Source organism: Engystomops pustulosus, chromosome 7 (assembly GCF_040894005.1).
Source record: "Engystomops pustulosus chromosome 7, aEngPut4.maternal, whole genome shotgun sequence".
Lineage (NCBI taxonomy): Eukaryota > Metazoa > Chordata > Amphibia > Anura > Leptodactylidae > Engystomops > Engystomops pustulosus.
The window spans coordinates 125,435,370-125,456,671 of NC_092417.1; the positions used below are offsets into that span (position 1 = coordinate 125,435,370).

General features: G+C 42.4%; 1 protein-coding gene across 10 annotated transcripts in view; it reads left to right on the forward strand.

Moving 5' to 3' along the window:
* PRMT7 (protein arginine methyltransferase 7) overlaps positions 1 to 21,302 on the forward strand; it is a 530,266-nt gene that overhangs the window by 345,326 nt on the left and 163,638 nt on the right. For 8 of the 10 annotated variants that reach the window (XM_072117754.1, XM_072117758.1, XM_072117761.1 and 5 more), the window contains one exon: positions 10,142 to 10,231. The exons of the other annotated variants lie outside the window; for them this stretch is intronic. In XM_072117754.1, coding sequence (XP_071973855.1) covers positions 10,142 to 10,231 — 90 coding nt within the window. The remainder of the gene's footprint in view (positions 1 to 10,141; positions 10,232 to 21,302) is intronic. 10 annotated transcript variants of the gene reach the window in all.

Below are 21,302 nucleotides of genomic sequence, written 5' to 3' on the forward strand. Positions count from 1 at the left end.
ACTAAGGGAAGCCCTTAAAGGCATAGACTGGGATAATGTTCTCAAAGACAAAAGTCCCCCCCAAAAATGGGACTTTTTCTCATATATTCTTAAAAGGTCCTGTGAGAAACACATAACTTATGGGAAAAAGCATAAGAGGAACAAGAAAAAGCCAATGTGGCTAACTAATCTTGTAAGGAAAGCAATAAGCGAGAAAGATAAGGCATTTAAGGTGCTAAAATGTGAAGGTAGCGATGAGGCATTACAGGATTATAGAGAGAAAAATAAATCCTGTAAAAAGCCGCAAAAATAGAGACTGAGAAAAATATTTCCATAGAGAGCAAAAATAATCCCTAATTATTTTTCAAGTATATAAATGATAAGAAACTTAAAACAGAGAATGTGGGTCCCCTTAGAAATAACATGGGGGTTATGGTGGAAGGAGATGAGGAAAGGGCCAATCTACTGAATGTCTTTACCCAGGAAAATTCCCTGGTGGAAGACACAATGAGGAATAATGTAAATTCTCTTTGGAATGTCAACAGTTTAACCCAGGAAGAGGTACGACGACGCCTCGCAACCACTAAGATAGATAAATCACCGGGGCCAGATGGCATACACCCCGGGTTCTGCATGAAATATGTACGTTGATAGACAGACCGTTATTTTTTAATATTTGAAGATTCACTGAGGACTGGTTATATTTCACAGGACTGGCACATAGCAAATGTGGTACCAATATACAAAAAAGGTTTAAAAAGCAATCCTGGAAACTACAGACCCATTCTGTGGTGTAGAAAATATTTGAGGGGTTTGTTAGAGATGCTATCCTGGAGTATCTCACTGTGCACAACCTTATAACCCAGCATCAGCATGGGTTTATGAGAAATCGGTCCAGTCAGACTAATCTGATTGGTTTCTACGAGGAGGTAAGTTCAAGACTGGATCTGGGGGACGCTGTGGGTGTTGTATGTCTGGACTTTTCAAAGGCATTTGACACGTGCCACATAAAAGGTTGGTATATAAAATGAGACTGCTGGGAATAGGAGAAAATCTGTGTATTTGGGTAAGTAATTGGCTTAGTGATAGAAAACAAAGGGTCGTCATTAATGGCTCATTCTCAGATTGGGTTGACGTTACCACTGGAGTGCCACAGGGGTCAGTATTGGGGCCACTTCTTTTTAATATTGTTATTAATGACCTTGTAGTGGGTTTACACAGTCAAGTTTCAATATTTGCAGATGATACTAAGCTGTGTAAAGTAATAAATACTGAGGTTGACAGTTTAGCATTACACAGGGATTTGTGGAAGCTTGAGGAGTGGGCAGAGAAATGGTTGATGAGGTTTAATGTAGATAAATGTAAATTTATGCCCTTGGGCCATGGAAACAAATTCTAAACAGTCAATTACTTGGTAAAACTGGAGCTGAAAAGGACTTTTGGGTATTGGTGGATGGTAAACTTAATTTTAGAGAGGAATAGATTCTCATGATAAAGACATAGTTTTGCCCTTCTACAAATCCCTGGTCAGACCACACATGGAATATTGTGTACAGTTTTGGGCACCAGTGTATAAAAAGGATATAGTAGAGCTGGAACAGGTGCTGAGGAGAGCAACCAGGATTATTAGGGGAATGGGGGGACTAGAATAAAATGACAGATTACAAAATTTGGGATTTTTCAGTTTAGAAAAAAGACGACTGAGGGGAGACCTCATTACAATGTACAGATACCTAAATGGACAGTACAAGGATCTCTCCAAAGATCTTTTTATACCTAGGCCTATGACCAGGACAAGGGGACAGGCGATTTTATCAACAAAGGTTCTTTGCTGTAAGAGCAGTGAGGCTATGGAACTCTCTGCCGCAGGAGGTTGTAATGGCGGACTCTATGTACATGTTCAAGAGAGGCCTGGATGCCTTTCTGGAGAGAAAAAATATCACGGATTATGGGGATAAAACATTTAATTCTTAAAGGTTGGACTTGATGGACTTGTCTTTTTCAGCCTTATATACTATGATACTATGAAGTATTTATAGTGGGGACAGGCTTATATCTGTTCTCAAAATGAGGGATTGATATAGATGGATTCTATATCCCCTTATTGAGAGCCTATTCCTCTTAATACCCATAGTTCACTATAAGAGGATTGTGCTGCATAAATATTATTTCATAGAGAACATGAATAATGATCTGTGTAGATCACCAGAATAAAATTTGATCAGTTATAAATATGGATCTAGCTGCACCTAATACTTAATAGGAAAATCAATAAGCTAATCATTAACTGATCAAGTGTTATGAAATTATCAAATGTTTCCTTGACGCTGTACAATGATTGTAAGACAACTCAGCAAATCCGTGTGTAACAGACATTCTTTTGGGTATATAAGACGAAGTATGCTTAATCCGTTAGCATATATCGGATGCAGAGCTGATGCCGGTTCAGCTCAAGTGGGCTTCAAACGCGTGTATTTAACCTGTCAAATGCCGCGATCAGTACGACCACAGTATTTAATAAAGTACAAAGTACAACATGTCCCGCAGAAAAAAGGCATCAACATGCTCCGTAGTTAAAAAAGTAACAATGTCATGCCACTTAGAAGACGGCTATGCAAAAATGATAGATTTTTCCCACATTAGGGTTTTATTTGACAAATTTTGTTAAATGTAAGAAAAATATTCAAATATGGTATCCCCGTAATCGTACTGACCCATATATTGAAGATTTTCAACAATAAGGGATACCAACCCCAAAGCATCTCATCCCGCAAAAAAAATGCCGTCACATGGCCCCAATAACGAAAAAGCTAAAATTTTATAGCCTACAAAAGGGGCCAATGAGGGAACTAAAATCTTGGCAACTGCAGGGCGCTCCTTCCCTTATGCGCCTCACTGTGCGACTATAAAACAAGTAACGACCACATATGCGGGGTCTCTGTACTTGGGAGAAATTGCAGAACAAATTGTAAGATGGGTTTTCTATTTTTATCTTTTGCAAATGTGTAAATTTTAGGGCTAAATGATCGTATAACCTTCTAAATTTTACCTCCATTTTGATTCAATTACTATGAAGATCTCAAGGGGTTAACAATCTTCCTGAAAGCTGTTTCTGATAGTTTGAGGGTGCAGATTTGAAAATGGTTTGATTTATATAGGGGGTTTTGATGTTAAATATGTAAAATTTCATTAAAAACTGTATTTATCCCCAAAATAGTTCTGAAAACCCGGAAAAGTGATATTCTATTTGTAAGCCGCATGACATCAAAATAAATTACCCAGACATTTCAAAAATTATGAAAATGTAAAGTAGACATATGGGAAATGTTATTCAGCAATTTATTTAGGTGGTAAATCTATCTGCCTGAAAACGCAATAATTTCGAAAATGGCACATTGTTCCAAAAAGTCATCATTTATTCTTTTTTTTTGTAAATAAACGCAAAACTTATCATCTAACATTTACCACTAAAATGAAGTACAACATGTGGGGAAAAAACATTCTCAGAATCGCTATAATAGAAAATAAAGACCAGACGTCGACAAGGTTTGAAATTTTTATTTTTTTTTTCATTTCAAATAATTTTCTCCTTCAAACTTTGCTTTCATCAAAGAATTCTCTATTTTCTGCAATTACCGGATTGCAGACTTTTGCCATTCTAGCTGTTAACTTGCTGAGGTAATCTGGAGTAATTTCACCCCATGCTTCTAGAAACTTCTCCTCCAAGTTGGATTGCCTAGATGGGCACTTTTTGCTTACTCAAAATTGTTAAATTGTGGTGTTTTAGAACTTAAAATAATTTTTGCGACCACAGCAGGTCAGTGTTATTTTTAACCTGGGGACTGGCAAAAACACAAGGGTCATCCCCTATTTTCATTACAATATCCCCCGCTCTTTATTTTTTTCCTGATATATCTATGGAACTCCTTTGTGGAATTGTACGTCAGTCCTGATGTATACTATGTGGTGGTACTGTGAGCATTTCCACCGCTTAAAGGGAACCTACCACCACGAATCTACCTATAAAGGTAGATCGGGTGGTAGGTGGATCAGTAGGACGTGTGGATAGCCCTTTTAAGGGCTAATCCTCACGTCCCCGCGCTGTTTTGTGAACTTATATTATAGTTTTATGCTAATTTTGTTATGCGGCTACTGGGGCGTGGAGTAGCCGCAGCTGTGGCTACACGGCGCGGCTACTCCACGCCCCAGTAGCCACTTTACCCCTCCTACCCACAATCTGCGCGCCCTCGTCCAACAAACCTGCAGTCTGCGCATGCGCAGAACAGCAGGCCCACGCCTGTTTCGGAGCAGTGATGATGACAGATTGCTTTAGCTGGTATGTATCAGAGTAATTAAAAAACTGTGCCTATCCTACAGTGGGACACCGAGAAATATCACTGTACGTTTCGCCAGGGTAGCCGTCTCATTTTACTATTGCATTAGAGAAGGGAGGAATAAGCCCTCCTATTCATTCTTATTGATGTAACCCAAATGGGAATGTTAACAGACCTACACAGCAGTGTATGAACAATGGACGATGTTATGAGTTATACTTGATTCCCATTTTAACACATCCTAGAGTGGTGGCCAAAAGTATTGGCACCTCTGCAATTCTGTCAGATAATACTGTTTTTCCCCAAAAAAATTATTACTATCAGAAATTATTTGGTATTATTATCTTCATGTAATTTGTCTTCAGTAGAAAACCACAAAAAGAATTATCAAAAAGCCAAATTGGATATAATTGCACACCAAACATAAAAAGGGGGTGGACAAAGTATTGCCACAGTTTGAAAAATCAGGTGATGCTTCTCTAATTTGTGTAATTAACTTACCGTATATTCCGGCGTATAAGACGACCTGGTGTATAAGACGACCCCCCTACTTTCCTGTTAAAATATAGAGTTTAAGATATATTCGCCGTATAAGACTACCCCTTTTCCAACGCATACAAAACACCGGTAAAAATTTAAAAAAAAAACAGATTTGAATTTAACATGGTCCTTTTTTTAATTTTAATTCTTATGACATGCAGGTATATTGCAGGAAAACTGTCGCTCATAAACATAAGGCATACAACAACAACATTACCATCGTCCATTTTACTGTAAATGTTACCATACTGTACCTTAAATTTTTATTTTATTAAATATTCCATGCCATGTACTCAGAAGCCGGAAAAAAATTCCAAATGCAATGAAAAGGGTGAAAAAACACATTTGCGCCATTTTCTTGTGGGCTTGGATATTACATCTTTCACTGAGCGCCCCAAATGACATGTCTGCTTTATTCTTTGGGTTGGTACGATTCCGTGGATACGTGAATTTGTATAGGTTTTATAATGTTTTCATACATTTACAAAAATGAAAACCTCCTGTACAAAAATTATTTTTTTGATTTTGCCAACTTCTGGCGCTAATAACTTTTTTATACTTTGGAATACGGAGCTGTGGGTGGTGTAATTTTTTGCGAAATTTGATAATATTTTCAATGATATCATTTTTAGGACTGTACGACCTTTTGATCACTTTTTATAGATTTTTTTTATATTTTTTATCTTTCAAAATGGCAAAAAAGTGCCATTTTCGACTTTGGGCGCTATTTTCCGTTACGGGGTTAAACGCATTGAAAAACCGTTATATTTTGATAGATTGGGCATTTTCGGACGTGTCGATACCTAATGTGTTTATGATTTTTACTGTTTATTTATATTTATGTCAGTTCTAGGGAAAGGGGGGTGATTTGAAGTTTTAGGTTTTTTTATTATTATTATTTTTTTTAACTTTTATTTTTATTTATACTATTTTTCAGACTCCCTTTGGTACTTTATCCCTAGGTTGTCTGATCGATCCTACCATATACTGCCATACTACAGTATGGCAGTATATGGGGATTTTCCTCATTCATTACAATGTGCTATCAGCACATTGTAATGAAGGGGTTAAAACGAAACAGCCTCGGGTCTTCGGAAGACCCGAGGCTACCATGGAGACGGATCGCCGCCCCCCTATGACGTCACGGGGAGCGGCGATCCCAGGCAAGATGGCGGCGCCCATGCGCCGCTATCTCTTTGAGGCTGCTGGCAGCTTTGCCGGCAGCCCACGCTGTGAAAACGCAATATGCAGCAAAGACTTACCAGCTATGGAGAGGGCTCAGCCCATGAGCCCACCGGGACCCGACCGCGTATTCACGGCGGGTGGTCAGGATTACCGGCGTATAAGACGACTCCAGAGAAGACAGAAGATTTTTCTGTCTTCAAAAGTCGTCTTATACGCCGGAATATACGGTACCTGTGGCAGCTAAAAGGTGGTGGCAATAAATAAATCACACTTGCAGCCAGTTGAAATGGATTAAAGTTGACTCAACCTCTGTCCTGTGTACCTTGAGGACTTGAGAATCAAAATTGTGAGTAGGCATGAGCAATCTCAAGGCTAAAAGTCCATCCCCAAAGACCTGAATGTTCCTGTGTCTACCGTGTGCAGTGTCATCAAGAAGTTTAAACCCCATGGCACTGTGGCTGACCTCCCTAGATGTGGACGGAAAAGAAAAATTGGCGAGAGATTTCAATGCAAGATTGTGCAGATGGTGGATAAAGAAACTCAACTAAAATCCAAACAAGTTCAAGGACTGCTTGAACGTATGCATGGCATTATGAAGTCTGAAGACTACCAACAAATTTGGTAGCAGGACAATGACCCAAAACATCCTTCAAAAAACACTAGAAAATGGTTTGAGAGAATGCACTGGAGACCAGCAATGGCCAGCAATGAGTCCTGACCTGAATCCCAAAGAACACTTGTGGAGAGATCTCAAAATGGCAGTTTGGAGAAGGCACCCTTCAAATCTCAAGGACCTAGAGTAGTTTGCCAAAGAAGAATGGTCTAAAATTCCACAAGAGCATTGTAAGAAACCCATTGATTGTTACCAGAAGCGGTTGTTCACAGTTATTTTGTCTAAAGGTTGTGCTACCAAGTATTAGGCTGAAGGTGCCAATACTTTTTGTTCAGCCTATTTTTGGAGTTTTGTGTAAAATGATCAATGATTTGACTTTCTCTTTATTCTCTTGTGTTTTTTCATTGCAAGCAAAATAAATGAAGCTATAAATACCAAAGAATTTGTGATTGCAATTATTTTCTGGAAGAAAATGAAAAAAAAGTATTGGCACCCCTCCAGTTCTGCCAGATAATACTCATTTGAGTATTATCTGACAGAATTGGAGGGGTGCCATTACTTTTGGACACCACTGTAGATGTACACAAATGGAAATATGGTTGGTACCCCTTGTTTAATTAAAGAAAAACCCACAATGGTCACAGAAATCTGACAAAAGTTAAAATAAATTACTTTTCTATGAAAATAAAAGGCATTGCTTTTCAAACGAAGACATCATGTATCCTTCCAAAGTAGCTCAATAGGATTTAGTTCAGGGCTCATTGAAGACAACTTCAGAATAGTCAAATGTTTTACTCTTAGCCATTCATGTTTTTTTGTTTTGTTTTTTATAATGACTGAGAGCAAGCTTTGACACTAAGCAGCACATTTCTAGAATTCCTTAATAGTCTTGTTTTTTATTGTACCCTGCAAAGATTTAACACACCCCGTGCTGTGCCAAAAGCAACAAAGCAGCCCCAGAACATAACAGAGCCTCCTCTTTCTTTTGTAGTAGGGACAGTGCTTTTCAATATTTCTTTTCATTCTTCTGACTGTGAACATAGAGCTTCTGTGCCTTGCCAAAAAGTTAGATTTTGGTCTTGTGTCCATAAGACATTCTCCTAAAAGATTCGTGGTATGTTGTTTTGCAAATTCCAATCTTGTTTTTTTTTACTTGTTTTCAGCAATGGTGTCCTCCATGGTTGTCTCGCATTAAGTTCACTTTTACTCAAACAATAGCTGTTGCTATCTGACGTTCCTTAAGCTTTAAGTTCACCTTTAATCTCTTACAAGTTTTTCTGAGCTCTGGCATTCGTACTGTTCCAATACCCACACCTGGGCATTAGCTGCTTGCAAGACTTGTGCACACTGAGCGTTTGAGCAGCCCGTATAGTTTGCCAATCAACTCTCTTCACGTCCCAGGCTTCCTGCTTAGCGTTGCTAAGAAGTGATCAATACGCAAACTCCGTAGACTGAGCGATGGTGTATGCAGACCGCTCTGACGCTTCATATTCTTTTAAATAAAATTGTGAAGCATCCATATACAATCTTATAAAAGGTTAGACTCTCCTGTTTAATATGACACCAGAATTGTAGGTGCCGGAAAGACTTTCACTTTCACCTTGCAGAAGTACATGCACCCTCTGCATCTGTAGCTTTACCTGGGAAAGGGTGATGGTGTACATATTTACAACATGTTTTGGTAAAAGTTCCTACTTATTAAAAATGTTAAAGGGAACCTGTCACCAGGGACCTCATTTTCACTAAAGACAGGTTGCAGAAGCTTATTACACCTGCAGTGTACGTATGCCTTTCTGCCTTTTCTAAACATTTGCATTACAATATAATTGTGTGTTATAACGTACCTTGCACCCTGACAAAATCCTGGGGTAGTCCCAGGGGCTGGACTTTTGGTTTGGATACTTTTCAAAAAAACAACATGTGCCTTGTCTGTGTTACTCAATCCTCATAGCTTGGCCCCCACTTTTCTGCTCCTGTACAGATCCACCTCCTGCATCTTCTCAGAGGTTACAGCCTGGTCAGCCTGACATCAGTGTGTGTGTGGGGGGGGGCGGGGGCAGAGCTGTACTGGAGCACAAAAATGGAGGCAGCCTGCAGCTCAGACAAGTCACATGTTGTTTTCTGAAATGCATCCAAACCAAACTCCAGCCCCTGTGACTACCCCAGGATTTTGCCACGATGCAATACTAAGCTATACCACACTATTATATTGTAATGCCAATGCTTAGAAAAGGCAGAGAGGCATTTTGCCCTGCAGGTGTCATGGGCTTTTACAATCTGTCTTAAGTGAAAATGACAGGTTCCCTTTAAGCTTATTTTTCACATTTTTAATGAATTATTGGCAAATTCTAAAAAAAGATATGTAATTAATAAAACTACCCTATCAAGTTAAAGAAATACTAATGATATTTAAAGATTTTCCAGAGATATCGTCATTTAAAGAAACGCATAGTCAAAAATTGACCAGGACGTTCAGGCACCAATGACCTTCATTCACAAAGGGGTTAAAGTGCCAAATCTTAGGCTGCATTTAAGGGAGAGTGAGAAGGTGGGGGGATGGTCATATCATCATTGGAGCTAATAATAGTCAAAGATAATCAGAACTTCCCTTCCTACTGTCAATGGTATTAGTGTTTTCAAGAGCAAGCCGTTATTTCTTAAAGGGAACCTGTCACCGCTGTTTGCAAAAAAGCAGGTTCCCATAGAGCCCTTATAGCATAAGGATACCCTTTTTACACTAAAAAAAATTTCTGCTCAGAAAAGGAAAAAACAAACATTCTCTGCCTCGTATCCAGACAGAGAATCTAGCTAGTCAAAAGTGGGCATATACACATGTGGGAGTCTGGCTGCTTGCTCTCCTCTCCGTAGAAAATCCATGCCTCCTTTCCCTACGTCATCCAGCTGTCTGGGCTGAGTTATCACACATATGCCTAGGGCTGCCATGCACAGTAGGAAGCCGCGAATGCACATTGAGCCGGCAGGCAGAGTACATGACTGCTCCGACATAGCAGCCGTCGGCATATGTGTGATAATTCAGCCCAAACAGCTGGATAACGTAGGGAAAAAAAGGTGTGGATTTTCTTCGGAATTGTGAGCAAGCCGCCAGACTCGGGCATATGTATACGCCCGCTTCAACTCGCTAGATTCTCTGCCTGTATACCAGGCAGAGAATCAATGTTCATTTTTTCCTTTTCGGAGCAGAGATTTTTTTTTAGGTGAGAAACGGTTATCCTTATGCTATAAGGGTGCTATGGGAAACTGCCCACAACTTTAAATTGGTGTATTTGATCTTTGTGATACATAAGGGGGTCTAGGATAACAGATTGGGACTCTAAAAGGTTTGCCAGCGCTGGCTTAGGAGAATTTCATTCTCTAGAGGCCCTGTTATCTGCATTGGAGAATAGATAGGGTCCCCATCTCTTAACTCATAATAATGTATGTACAGCTTTCAGAACGTGGAATCCTGACACTTTTTTCCTCTTTCATATAGCTTTTACAAGCCAACAATCTCAAAGAGACAATTCACATTTTACAAAAATCTCCAGATAAAGTTACTACAGCTGACCTTGGGGAAAGAAAGGTAATGGATTTTGGTATTTATTTTGGCATAGTATGTAATTTGAAATTGGCACATACTCCATTTTCATTCTTTTCTATAAAAGCATATCAAATTAAATAAGATACAACATTCATACAATTCCTAAGCTCCTTTCATTATGCATGTTATACAAGTACTCAATACAAAAAGCAGCAGAACTTGTTTTCCTCCCAGGGCATTTAAGCAGTGCTACTAGTAACCTTCCTGTAGTAATTGCTTGTCCACCCATTTCCCAACCACCACAGACATAGAGAATAGTATTAAGGGAAGAAAGCGAGCAGTGGAAAAAAACCACTATAGTGTATTTTTCGGACTATAAGGCGCACCATCAATAAATGCCTGCTTAAATGTCTATTATATGATTATAAGCCTGAATGACCAGCACCCTGTGCACAGTTCAAGGCAGCTGTTATCTGTAAGTATGGTTCATATATAAGGCGCACCGGACTATAAGGCGCACCTTTGATTTCTGAAAATCAAAGGATTTTTAGTGAGCCATATAGTGCGAAAAATATGGCACCTTAATAATATATAACATCACTTATACATATTCGGAGCTTTATCTAAAAGCCAGAGTTGGTCAATAATTTTCCTAGACATGTAATAAGCTTACCTTTCAGTACCATGCATTTTCATATTTTTCATAAAACTAAAGATACGGATGAGGGTCTATTTTTATCTCAACATAGAAAGCCCATTCTAACAATCTCCCTCGTGCCTCAATTCCTCCATCCAGAAGAGTCCCAAGTTTTGTCAGAGTAAGATTCGGTTGTTCAAGGAAGGGTTCAGAGATTCCATATTAAGAATCTCCCATACCCCAGTGAGGAGGTCTGGGAGGGAGGGGCCTGCCTTATCCAAAATTGCGAAATTAAGCACCTTGCAGAATGTGTTGGCTAATTCTGGTAGCTTATCAGTATAGAAGAAAAGACAAAAGTTGCGTCACTCACCAAAAATGTGTTCTTTATTTAATAAGAATCATAGGACAGGGAGGAGTGGCATGGCATAATCTTCAGCAACGGGCCGTTTCACGCACTCCTGCACTTCGTCTAGCTGTATGAGGGACGCCAATAGTGTGCGGCGTCACGTGACCTGGTCAGCTGGGAAAGGAAAACAAAAACATCCCCAGCCGATCAAGGCAGATGCGATCACTGCTATTACACAGATAAGTAAAAAGAATCTTATAAACTGTCATAATCAAACATGCACTGTTAAAAACATTCAAAAAGTTGACAAAGTCCGTAAATTCTCGTTCAGATACAGACCAGGCCATGGACACATCGTCGATGTACCCCAAATAAGTATGTATATGCTTTATGAATGGCTAACCAGTACTGAGGATAAACATATTCTCAAATACTGCCAATAATATGTTAGCAAAGGTACATCCAATCGGTGTGCCCATGGCCGTGCCTGTGACCTGATAAAACCATTGATTATTGAACAAGAAGGCATAAGATGAATAAATTCAACCAGGGCCTCGCTTTTGCCTGCTTTGGGTAGGACCAAACATATAGCTCCAACCCCTTCTTGATATGAGATCCTCGTGTAGAGGCTTTTTACGTCTGTTGAAATGAGTTTAAGGTCTTCACGCCAAGGGATACATTCAACTGCCTGTAAAAATGAATTGCTACTGACTTTACTGACTTTGTCAACTTTTTGAATTAAGGCAATAGGATGAACATGCACTTTACGAGCAATTTTGGGGACAAACATCTAGAATTTTTGGATGTCCGACTTGATATTGTCAACGATCACATCAAAGTAAGTGGGTTCCGGAAACCTACAGCTACAAATGCATTACTCCATTACAATAGCTCCCATCCCGATCATGTGAAAAAAGCCATACCATACGGCCTATTTGTCCATCTTGGACGCATAAATGATACTGACGAGTCTTTTCAGAGACAGGCAGTAGAATTAAAGGACAGGCTCAGGGCTAGGGGGTACCCGGATGACAATATCATAAAGGTATATGAGAAAGCATTGCAGTTAGATAGAAACCAATTACTGCATAGAAACGGAAACAAGAAAAATTATAGAGATTGATTCACTTTTTCCTTTGGTCCAAACAAAAGTAACATCCATAAAGCAATGCAGAAAAACTGGGTCATACTAGAAAGGGATCCCGAACAAAAGAAGGGTACAGCAAATAGACCAATTTTGGGAGACTTAGAATCAGATCCGAGACCTACTGGGGTAAAATAATTATTGCTCCTGCACCCGAAAATGACAGCTTTGCGCAAAAAAATGTCTAAAATTACTTCCGGCACATTTATGAAGGCTTTTATAAAGTTTTTGTCTGTTTTCTGACTCGTCCAAAAACAGTGTGGTTATGTGAAAATTAGTCCATGCTCCAAAAAGTTAAGGAGTTTGTGGAAAACCGTGGCACTTAAATAAAAAATATCTGAAAATTATGTGCAGCTAAAAGCAGATATAAAAGTAGAACTTGACAGTCTTATACTGCGACAGATTCATTATCACAGTGGTGAATCTGGTGCAGCATAAAACTAGTAGTGACCAGCTCTGTACTGAGTCACATTAAGAAACAACAACCCCCCCCCCCCCCTGCATCTTAATTTTTTTGCCTCCAGTATGCTCTGTGTAAAATATAGTTTGAGGAAACTACTCATGACAAATTCACCAGTTTTTTTTATCTACTAAGGCATTTTTTCTTTTTAACTTAATCATTTTGAAGGACTTTATGTAACATTGATACTGTTAATTTGTTAATTTCCTCATCTTCCTTTTATGTAAGATCGCATATATTGGCAAGTATTCTTATTTTAGACTTTGTATGATACTTTATTAAATAAATTCTGTTTTCTGCACTATTGATTTATACAATTTCGCAGAGTTTCAAGGAGATGTACTGCCTCGTCACATGACTTGGGGTGCGAATGGAACGGGGTTAATTTAAAGTATCCCACTTTTGATCCACTCTCAAGCAGGCTCAGCACCCACACAGCTAACCGCACTTTACAAGGCTATGAATTCACTGAGCATGCAGGGGCCAACATTAAAGGAAATCTATCACCAGGATCCAGGATTGTAAACCAAGCGCACTGACATACTGGTGTGTGTGCACACAGGTTCATTTGCATAATTAAAAAACACAGGTTATAAGAAGCTAAAAGAAGAGCAGATCCTGCCAGAGGGGGCACAGACTAGTATTGCAGTGTGCTTGGTTAACAATCCTTAAGCCTGGTGGTAGATCTAAAATGGTCTTTTAATAAGCTTTAATACAAAAAGCTGTTCAGTGCTTCCAAAAAGATGTTAACAAATGGCATTATAACATGACAAAACACAGGAAAACAGTTACAAAATTAGGGAGAGTATCATAGAAAAGGCAGACCGGGAGAGACCAAAAGCGCTCTTAGACTAGTAGATTGTAATAATGGTGATAAATTGTGAAATGATAGGAATGAGGCTCACCAGATGTAGTTGTGCATGTACCAGACACAACACTGGTGGAAAGCGTAGGGGGGTACCGTATGGTGCTGCCAATCAGCTGGATCTTCAAAACGCAGTAGCCACACAGGTCTGGATCAAGTAAAGTTGGTAAAGGAGTTGTTGTCGATGCAGCACACACAGGTAGAGAATGGAAGTGGCTGGAATCTTCACGCAAAAAAATGTATTTATGGTCTCTCAATAAACACAACGGGTTTCTGCATCTCAAAGGATTCATTTTTCAAGTGCGATGAGACTAAAAAAATATATATATATATATACATATATATATACAAATTAAAAAGGAAAGAAATGTCCAGTTTGGAACAGCATCCTAAATGTCCAGGTGAGTGAGGAACTGGCACTAAGACTAGATATACACATGTATAAACATATAAATGAGAGAATAAATCTGAATAAAAGCAATACCTTTGCACACAATCAGATCATCAGTGGTGAGGCTATAAATGGACATATATATTTACATAAAAGACATTGTATTTGGACATAGTTAACAAAGACAAAGGGGATTAAATAATAATAGGGTATAAAAGGAGGTCTATCAGTGAAATACATCAATACCCAAATACATCAATTAATAGATTGGTGTCAATAAGTACATTACATAAATACATACATAAATAAAGTATAGTGACACAATAGTGACACAGCTGCAGAATTAATTGTGAGCCATGCAGGCTGGCATACAAAGATGGGATGAGATAAATGATAAAGGATGAGGAGATCAATAAATAAATAGCATGACAGGTAAATGAATAAATAAATATCATAAATAAATATCATTATTAGGGCAAAGCTTAAAGGGGTTGTGTCACCATAGCAAATGGCTGTAATTGGGTCCAATGCATTGTGACAAGTACTTTCACCATTTACACTTATTACAAAATATGCAGCCTTACTGAGATAACTCCTTTTGTCCTGGTTGCTGGCACCCTCTAGTGGTAGCTGTGTCCCGTCCTGAGCTACAGCTGATCTGGCCGAGTCTGCGCACAAGGAGTCAGCAGCTGCTCTGCACTACAGATCACTCCATGGGATCACAGCTCCTCTCCACACTGAGAGATCAGCTGACACACTGCAGCCAATAGGGAGTGAGAGAGGAGGAGGGGCAGAGATTGTGCTGTGATGGCCACTGCTTACCAACGTCACAGGAGCCTACAGCAGCAGATACAAGGTAACTGCAGCCAGACATGACTATCTGCTGCACAGAGGAGTCCTCCCCTAACATGGATCATAGCAATATAGCAGCCCTTCCTCCCTCCACCATTAGTCAGGTCACACAGGAGCCTACAGCAGCAGATACAAGGTAACTGCAGCCAGACATGGCATCTGCTGCTCAGAGGAGTCCTCCTCAAACATGGATCATAGCAATATAGCAGCCCTCTCCTCCACCATTAGTCAGGTCACACAGGAGGCTGAAGAAATAACACAAGTAACAGGCTGAGCTCTGACATGTCCTGATGCTGTCCTCCTCCTGTACTCTCCACCATGCACTGTCCCTCCATGCTGTCCTGCAAAGGGGCCCCTGTCCCTGACAGGGCTAAAGATCAGTAACATGTGAGAAGCTGTCACCTATTTATCTATCATCTGTCATCTATCTATCCATCTCATATCTATCTCATATCTATCTATCTCATAAATATCTATCTAGTGATTTAGTTGCAATTCAATGTATTCTCACAGCATCATGCTAGGTCTCAGGGGTAAGTGTCACTTTGGAGTGACGATACACGTGGGGTTTGCCTCCCCTGCACCCATCTAGACTTCCGCCATGCATGTCAGCCTGACCGACCATGATGCTGTGAGAATACATAGTAAATGTGTACTATGTGCAGTGTCCTGTGTAGTGTGCAGGGGGCGCCAGATTCAGGATTTCTGGTGCACGTTATTCATGAATCTGGTGGCCCCCTGCACTACTTTGACAGACTGCACCAACTTTTTTTGGTGCACTTTTAACATGGGGCGTGTGACACATTTCTATTGGACTTCTATTGGATAAGTAAATGCAGGGACTATTTGAGCACAGCAGGTGGAAGAAGGCTCTGAAGGCTGAGCAATCTATAGTACTGAGGTGTGGAATAACTGCCGCTGTCAGTGCTGTGCATGTACCTGGCTAGGCCCCTCCCACATCTGCTTCTGTGTGGAGCAGAATAGAGGCTGAACAAGCATCATAATAACAAATAGAAAGGTAATTTTACTTCCAGGTAACCATTACAAATAGATTTTTGAAATATTTTAACCTCTTTGACAGCTTTTTGCAGTCAATTGTTTCGTGGCATAACCCCTTTAAAGTTGCAGGATAAGTTGGGGAGGAAGGTCATACCTGTGAGCTCAGGTCTTTCAGGCTTGCCGGAGCTTACACACGCTATTGTCGGCTTTGTGGCTTTAAGGCAAGCAGTGAGGGGAGTGTTGTTCGCCCTTTTGGATAATGCGTACATGCGCAGCCTTCTGCGGGAACCGGAAAGATGTCTGCTCGTTGGGCGGCGACACATGAAGGAGCAAGCGTGATGTAGTGCGCGGCTCTATAGATGTGTTGAATCGCAGGACCTAAGGTGATAAGCTGAAGAGGAAGGGATGTATGGAAATGAGAGCTGTGGGCATGGAGGGAAGTTGTTAAGGGGTGTGGTGGGGGGGGAGCAAAGGCTGGTGGACATGAGTGAATGATGAATGTAATGGTTGTTGTTGGTGCCGGACATCAGTCAAAATGTGGCCAAACGGGCATTAAAGGTCTTCATACTACATGAGACATACAGCAGATGTTGGAGTGAAATCAAATATATATAAAAATATTTAATAAATGAATAAAGAGGCACATATTACATTAGATGATGTAAATTGATATGAATAAATTAGATTAGATGTAGAAGTAAGTGTATGACAGCGGCTGGAAAGGTAATAGATGGTGTATATATATTCCTTTCCAGTTACTTCCTTACCTGTGGTAAAGGGTTAATGCTCTGACCAGAGACTACACAGCCCTAATTACAAAGTGCAGCTGGGAAAAAGGGGTTTTAACCCAGAGCTGCATCCTGGCCTGGAGCACTGTGTGAGAGACATTGCTCTGGAAGGCTTGCCAGCTGTTTGTCACTAGTTGCTGTGAGTACGCTGTTGCTAGAGAGGGACCTGCTGATGTGCAGGTAGTGCTCAGATGAGCCCGCCTTTGTTTTTCCGCTTTGTTTTATTTTACTTGCCTGTAAAGCTGCATTGTTTTGGCTGCCAATAAAAGCCGCAAGGAAACCGCATTTCTGCCGTCAAGCCTGTCTGTGTCTCTGCCCTTTATCACATTAAAAACTGACCCTGCTACATCTTGGTGGAGGATGTGGGCAGTTTCTTAAAGAGACAGTACTCTTAAAGGGACGGTTGCAACAGACAAAGGCCTGACTAATTGGCAAACATGGAGGAGCTTATAAAACAGCTGGTGCAGTCCAACATCAACCTCCAACAAGCAAACGCTCTGCAGCGACAAGTGCTTGAGGAAGCGGTAAAGGTGCACCAGACATCGGTGAGAGAGCAACAGCAGCTGAACCAGTCCCTCCAGCAGCAGTTACAAGTCTTGGCTGAGAGACAAGAATATGATCCTGACAAGCCTGTACATTCTCAGATGTATGACCTCTATAATCTCACCAACAAGTGGTTGCAGCCGTAAGCCCTCTCCACAGACCAGATTGTGGACCGCGTGGTGTCTGATCGCTTCATCCGCGCCCTATCCGTGAGGATGCAGCGTGGCCTTGGATATACAAATCCTAAAAGCATTGATGATTTGGTTTCTGCAGTTGAGAGGTTCACCGCTACAGAAGATTACCTGCAGGATGTGCGTAGCCCTGGGAACAAAAGAAACCCATGACGTGGTAAGGCTGTTCCTATTGTTAAAGGGATGAGACTGTCTGTTAAAGAGGGTGGTGTCCCCTCAGAGGGCCAAGCCAAAAGACTATCAAATCCCCGAAGGGACACTGTGCCTGGTGCTCGGGCACAGATAGTTTGCTGGCGTTGCGGTGGTTTAGGACATGTTGCTGCGTGTTGTCTAGTACTAACTGAACCCATGGACTGCGATTTGGGCAGGCACAGGTCTTATTTTGCAAGGCCCTCATATGCTCCCCAAAAAGACATAGTAAGTGAGCGGCAAGTGTGCCCAGTCAAGATTGGAGGGCGACATGTGATGGTCCTGATGGACTCGGGAAGTCTAGTGACTTTGTTGCATGCCAGCCTGGTCAACCCTGACCAAGTTCAGACCCGCTGGATGGGGGTGGTGTGTATACATGGTGATTCAAAAGACTATCCCACAGCCTTGGTGAAACTGGATACTCCATGTGGGTCAGTGAGGCATGAAGTGGGCGTGGTGAAAGAGTTGATGCACCAAGTCATACTGGGTGTGATTTTCCTCTGTTTTGGAATCTGTGGGAAAATAAGCAAGCTAAGGTGTGTAGGTCAAATCAAAATCTGAAAAATCTGTGTAAACTTTCAAACACGGTGATAGAAGCGCCAACGGAAATGGAGACCTTTCCTACTTTTCTTTAGAGGTCCTCGCTGGAGACTCAGAGGAAACTTCGCCTGTGACTGAGTTCTCTTCCCTACAAATTGCAAAGGGAAAGTTTGGTACAGAACAGTTGAGGGACCCCAACCTAGCTAATGCCTGGAAGAATGTAAAGGTGAGCAATGGTGTTTCCCAAGAACCGGGTAGAGTTGGGGTTTCCACATTTTATGGTAAATAATGATTTGCTGCATAGAGTTAAGAAAACAGACTCTGAGGTTGTGGAGCAACTTGTGGTACCACAGTCCCACATAAGCTTGGTATTGGAGCTGGGCCTTTCACATGTAGTGGGTGGGCACCTGGGGGAAGAACAGACCAGGGAACGTATATAGCTGAGGTTCTTTTGGCCCAGTATCTATAAGGCATTAGAGGACTTCTGCCAGTCTTGCCCAGAGTGTCAAATACACACCCCTAGACCACACTTCCGTAGCCCGCTGATCCCACTACCTATAATTGAAATACCCTTTGAGCGCATAGCTATGGATTTGGTTGGGCCCCTTCTTAAGTCTGCCAGGGGGCACCAGCATATTTTGGTCGTACTTGACTATGCCACACGTTATCCCGAGGCCATCCCTCTCAGAAACACCTCTTCAAAAGCAATAGCAAGGGAATTATTCCAAATGTTCACTCGAACAGGGATCCCTAAAGAGATACTAACTGACCAAGGAACACCGTTTATGTCAAAGGTCACCAAAGAGCTGTGTCATCTCCTAAACATTGCCTAATTACGTACGTCTGTATATCACCCACAGACGGACGGTCTGGTTGAAAGGTTTAATAGAACCTTAAAGGGGATGCTCCGGAAGGTAATTAACAAAGATGGGAAAAACTGGGTCCGTCTTTTGCCCTACTTGATGTTCTCTATAAGGGAGGTGCCACAGGCATCCACAGAGTTTTCCCCATTTGAATTGTTATATGGTAGACACCCCAGGGGGCTATTGGATATAGCCAAGGATACTTGGGAACAGGAACGCACACCACACCGTAGCCTTATTGAACATGTGGTTCATGCAGTAAAGGATGGCCGCCATAATGCCCATTGTGAAAGAGCACATGTTGCAGGCTCAAGAAGCTCAAGCTAGGGTGTATAATAAGTCCGCAAAGGTCAGGCCATTTCAACCCAGTGACCGAGTGTTAGTGCTGGTGCCGACGGTTGAAAGCAAATTTTTGGCAAAGTGGCAAGGCCCCTATGAGATTCGGGAAAAACTAAATGAGGTAAACTATAGGGTGTATCAACCAGGTACCATGTAAACTGGCTTAAGCCTTGGAAAGACAGAGAGGTGCTGACTGCTGGAAGTTGGCCTAGAGATTCAGCGAGTCATGAACTACCCGCAGTCCACATATCAGAAGCCTTGTCTGCAGTACAGGTACAGGAGGTCAAGGAGTTCCTTGAGACCTTTTCTGACCTGCCAGGGCGGACCAATGTCATACAGCACGACATAGTGACAGAGCCAGGCCAAAAGGTAAGGTTGAGACCTTATAGGGTACCAGAGGCTCAAAGACTATTTCAGAGGAGGTGGGAAAAATGTTGTCTCTAGGGGTTATAGAGAAGTCTAACAGTGGTTGGTCAAGCCCCATAGTTCTGATCAGGGCCGGCTCCAAGTTTTAGTGGGCCCCTGGGGGCCGCTCTCCAGTAGACACACTGCCCCCCCCCTCCGCCGCGTGGACACACAGCCCCTCATCCCCATGTACACATCCCCCCCTCCTGTATACACACTGCCCCCCCTCCTCCCCCTGTATACACACTGCCCCCCCCTCCTCCCCCTGTATACACACTGCCCCCCCCTGTATAATACACACTGCCCCCCCTGTATAATACACACTGCCCCCCCTCCTCCCCCTGTATAATACACACTGCCCCCCTCCCCCTGTATAATACACACTGCCTCCCCTCCCCCTGTATAATACACACTGCCTCCCCTCCCCCTGTATTATACACACTGCCCCCCCTCTGTATACACACTGCCCCCTCCTCTCCCTGTATACACACTGCCTCCCCTCCTCTCCCTGTATACACACTGCCCCCCTCCTCCCCCTGTATACACACTGACCCCCCTCCTCCCCCTGTATACACACTGCCACCCTCCCCCTGTATAATACACACTGCCCCCCTCCCCCTGTATAATAAACACTGCCCCCCTCCCCCTGTATAATACACACTGCCCCCCTCCCCCTGTATAATACACACTGCCCCCCCTCCCCCTGTATAATACACACTGCCCCCTACCCCTGTATACACACTGACCCCCCTCCTCCTGTATACACACTGCCCCCCCCTCTACCTGTACACACACTGCCCCCATCCCCCTGTATACACACTGACCCCCCTTCCCCCTGTATACACACTGACCCCCCTCCCCCTGTATACACACTGACCCCCCTCCCCCTGTATACACACTGACCCCCTTCTCCTCTATACACACTGACCCCCCCACCCCTCTATACACACTGACCCCCTCCTCCTATATACACACTGCCCCCCTCCTCCTATATACACACTGCCCCGTCCCCCTGTATACACACTGCCTCGCCCTCCTCCTGTATACACACTGCCTCCCCCTCTACCTGTATACACACTGCCTCCCCCTCTACCTGTATACACACTGCCCCCCCTCCCCCTGTATACACACTGACCCCCCTCCTACTGTATACACACTGCCCCACCCCCTCCACCTCCTGTATACACACTGACCCCCCTCCTACTGTATACACACTGCCCCACCCCCTCCACCTCCTGTATACACACAGCCCCCCAGTAAGTAATGTTCCCACACAGCCCCCCATGTTCTCCCCCTTCCCTGGCGTCTCTCACCTCACAGATGCAGGTCTGTGTTGTCACTGCTTTCCCCGGCAGGTCATGTGACCATGATGTCATCACAGGTCCTTCAGCCTCTGCAGCTCCTGCCGGGGAAAGCAGTGATTGCACATGTACTCATCGCGATCTGTGTCCGGAGGACACAGATCGCGATGAGAGAGGGAAGGAACCTCCCGGGCAGCGGGGCAGATGTCCTGCTGACCCGGGGGCCCGAGTGGGCCCCTCCAGTACCCTCCAGTACGCCG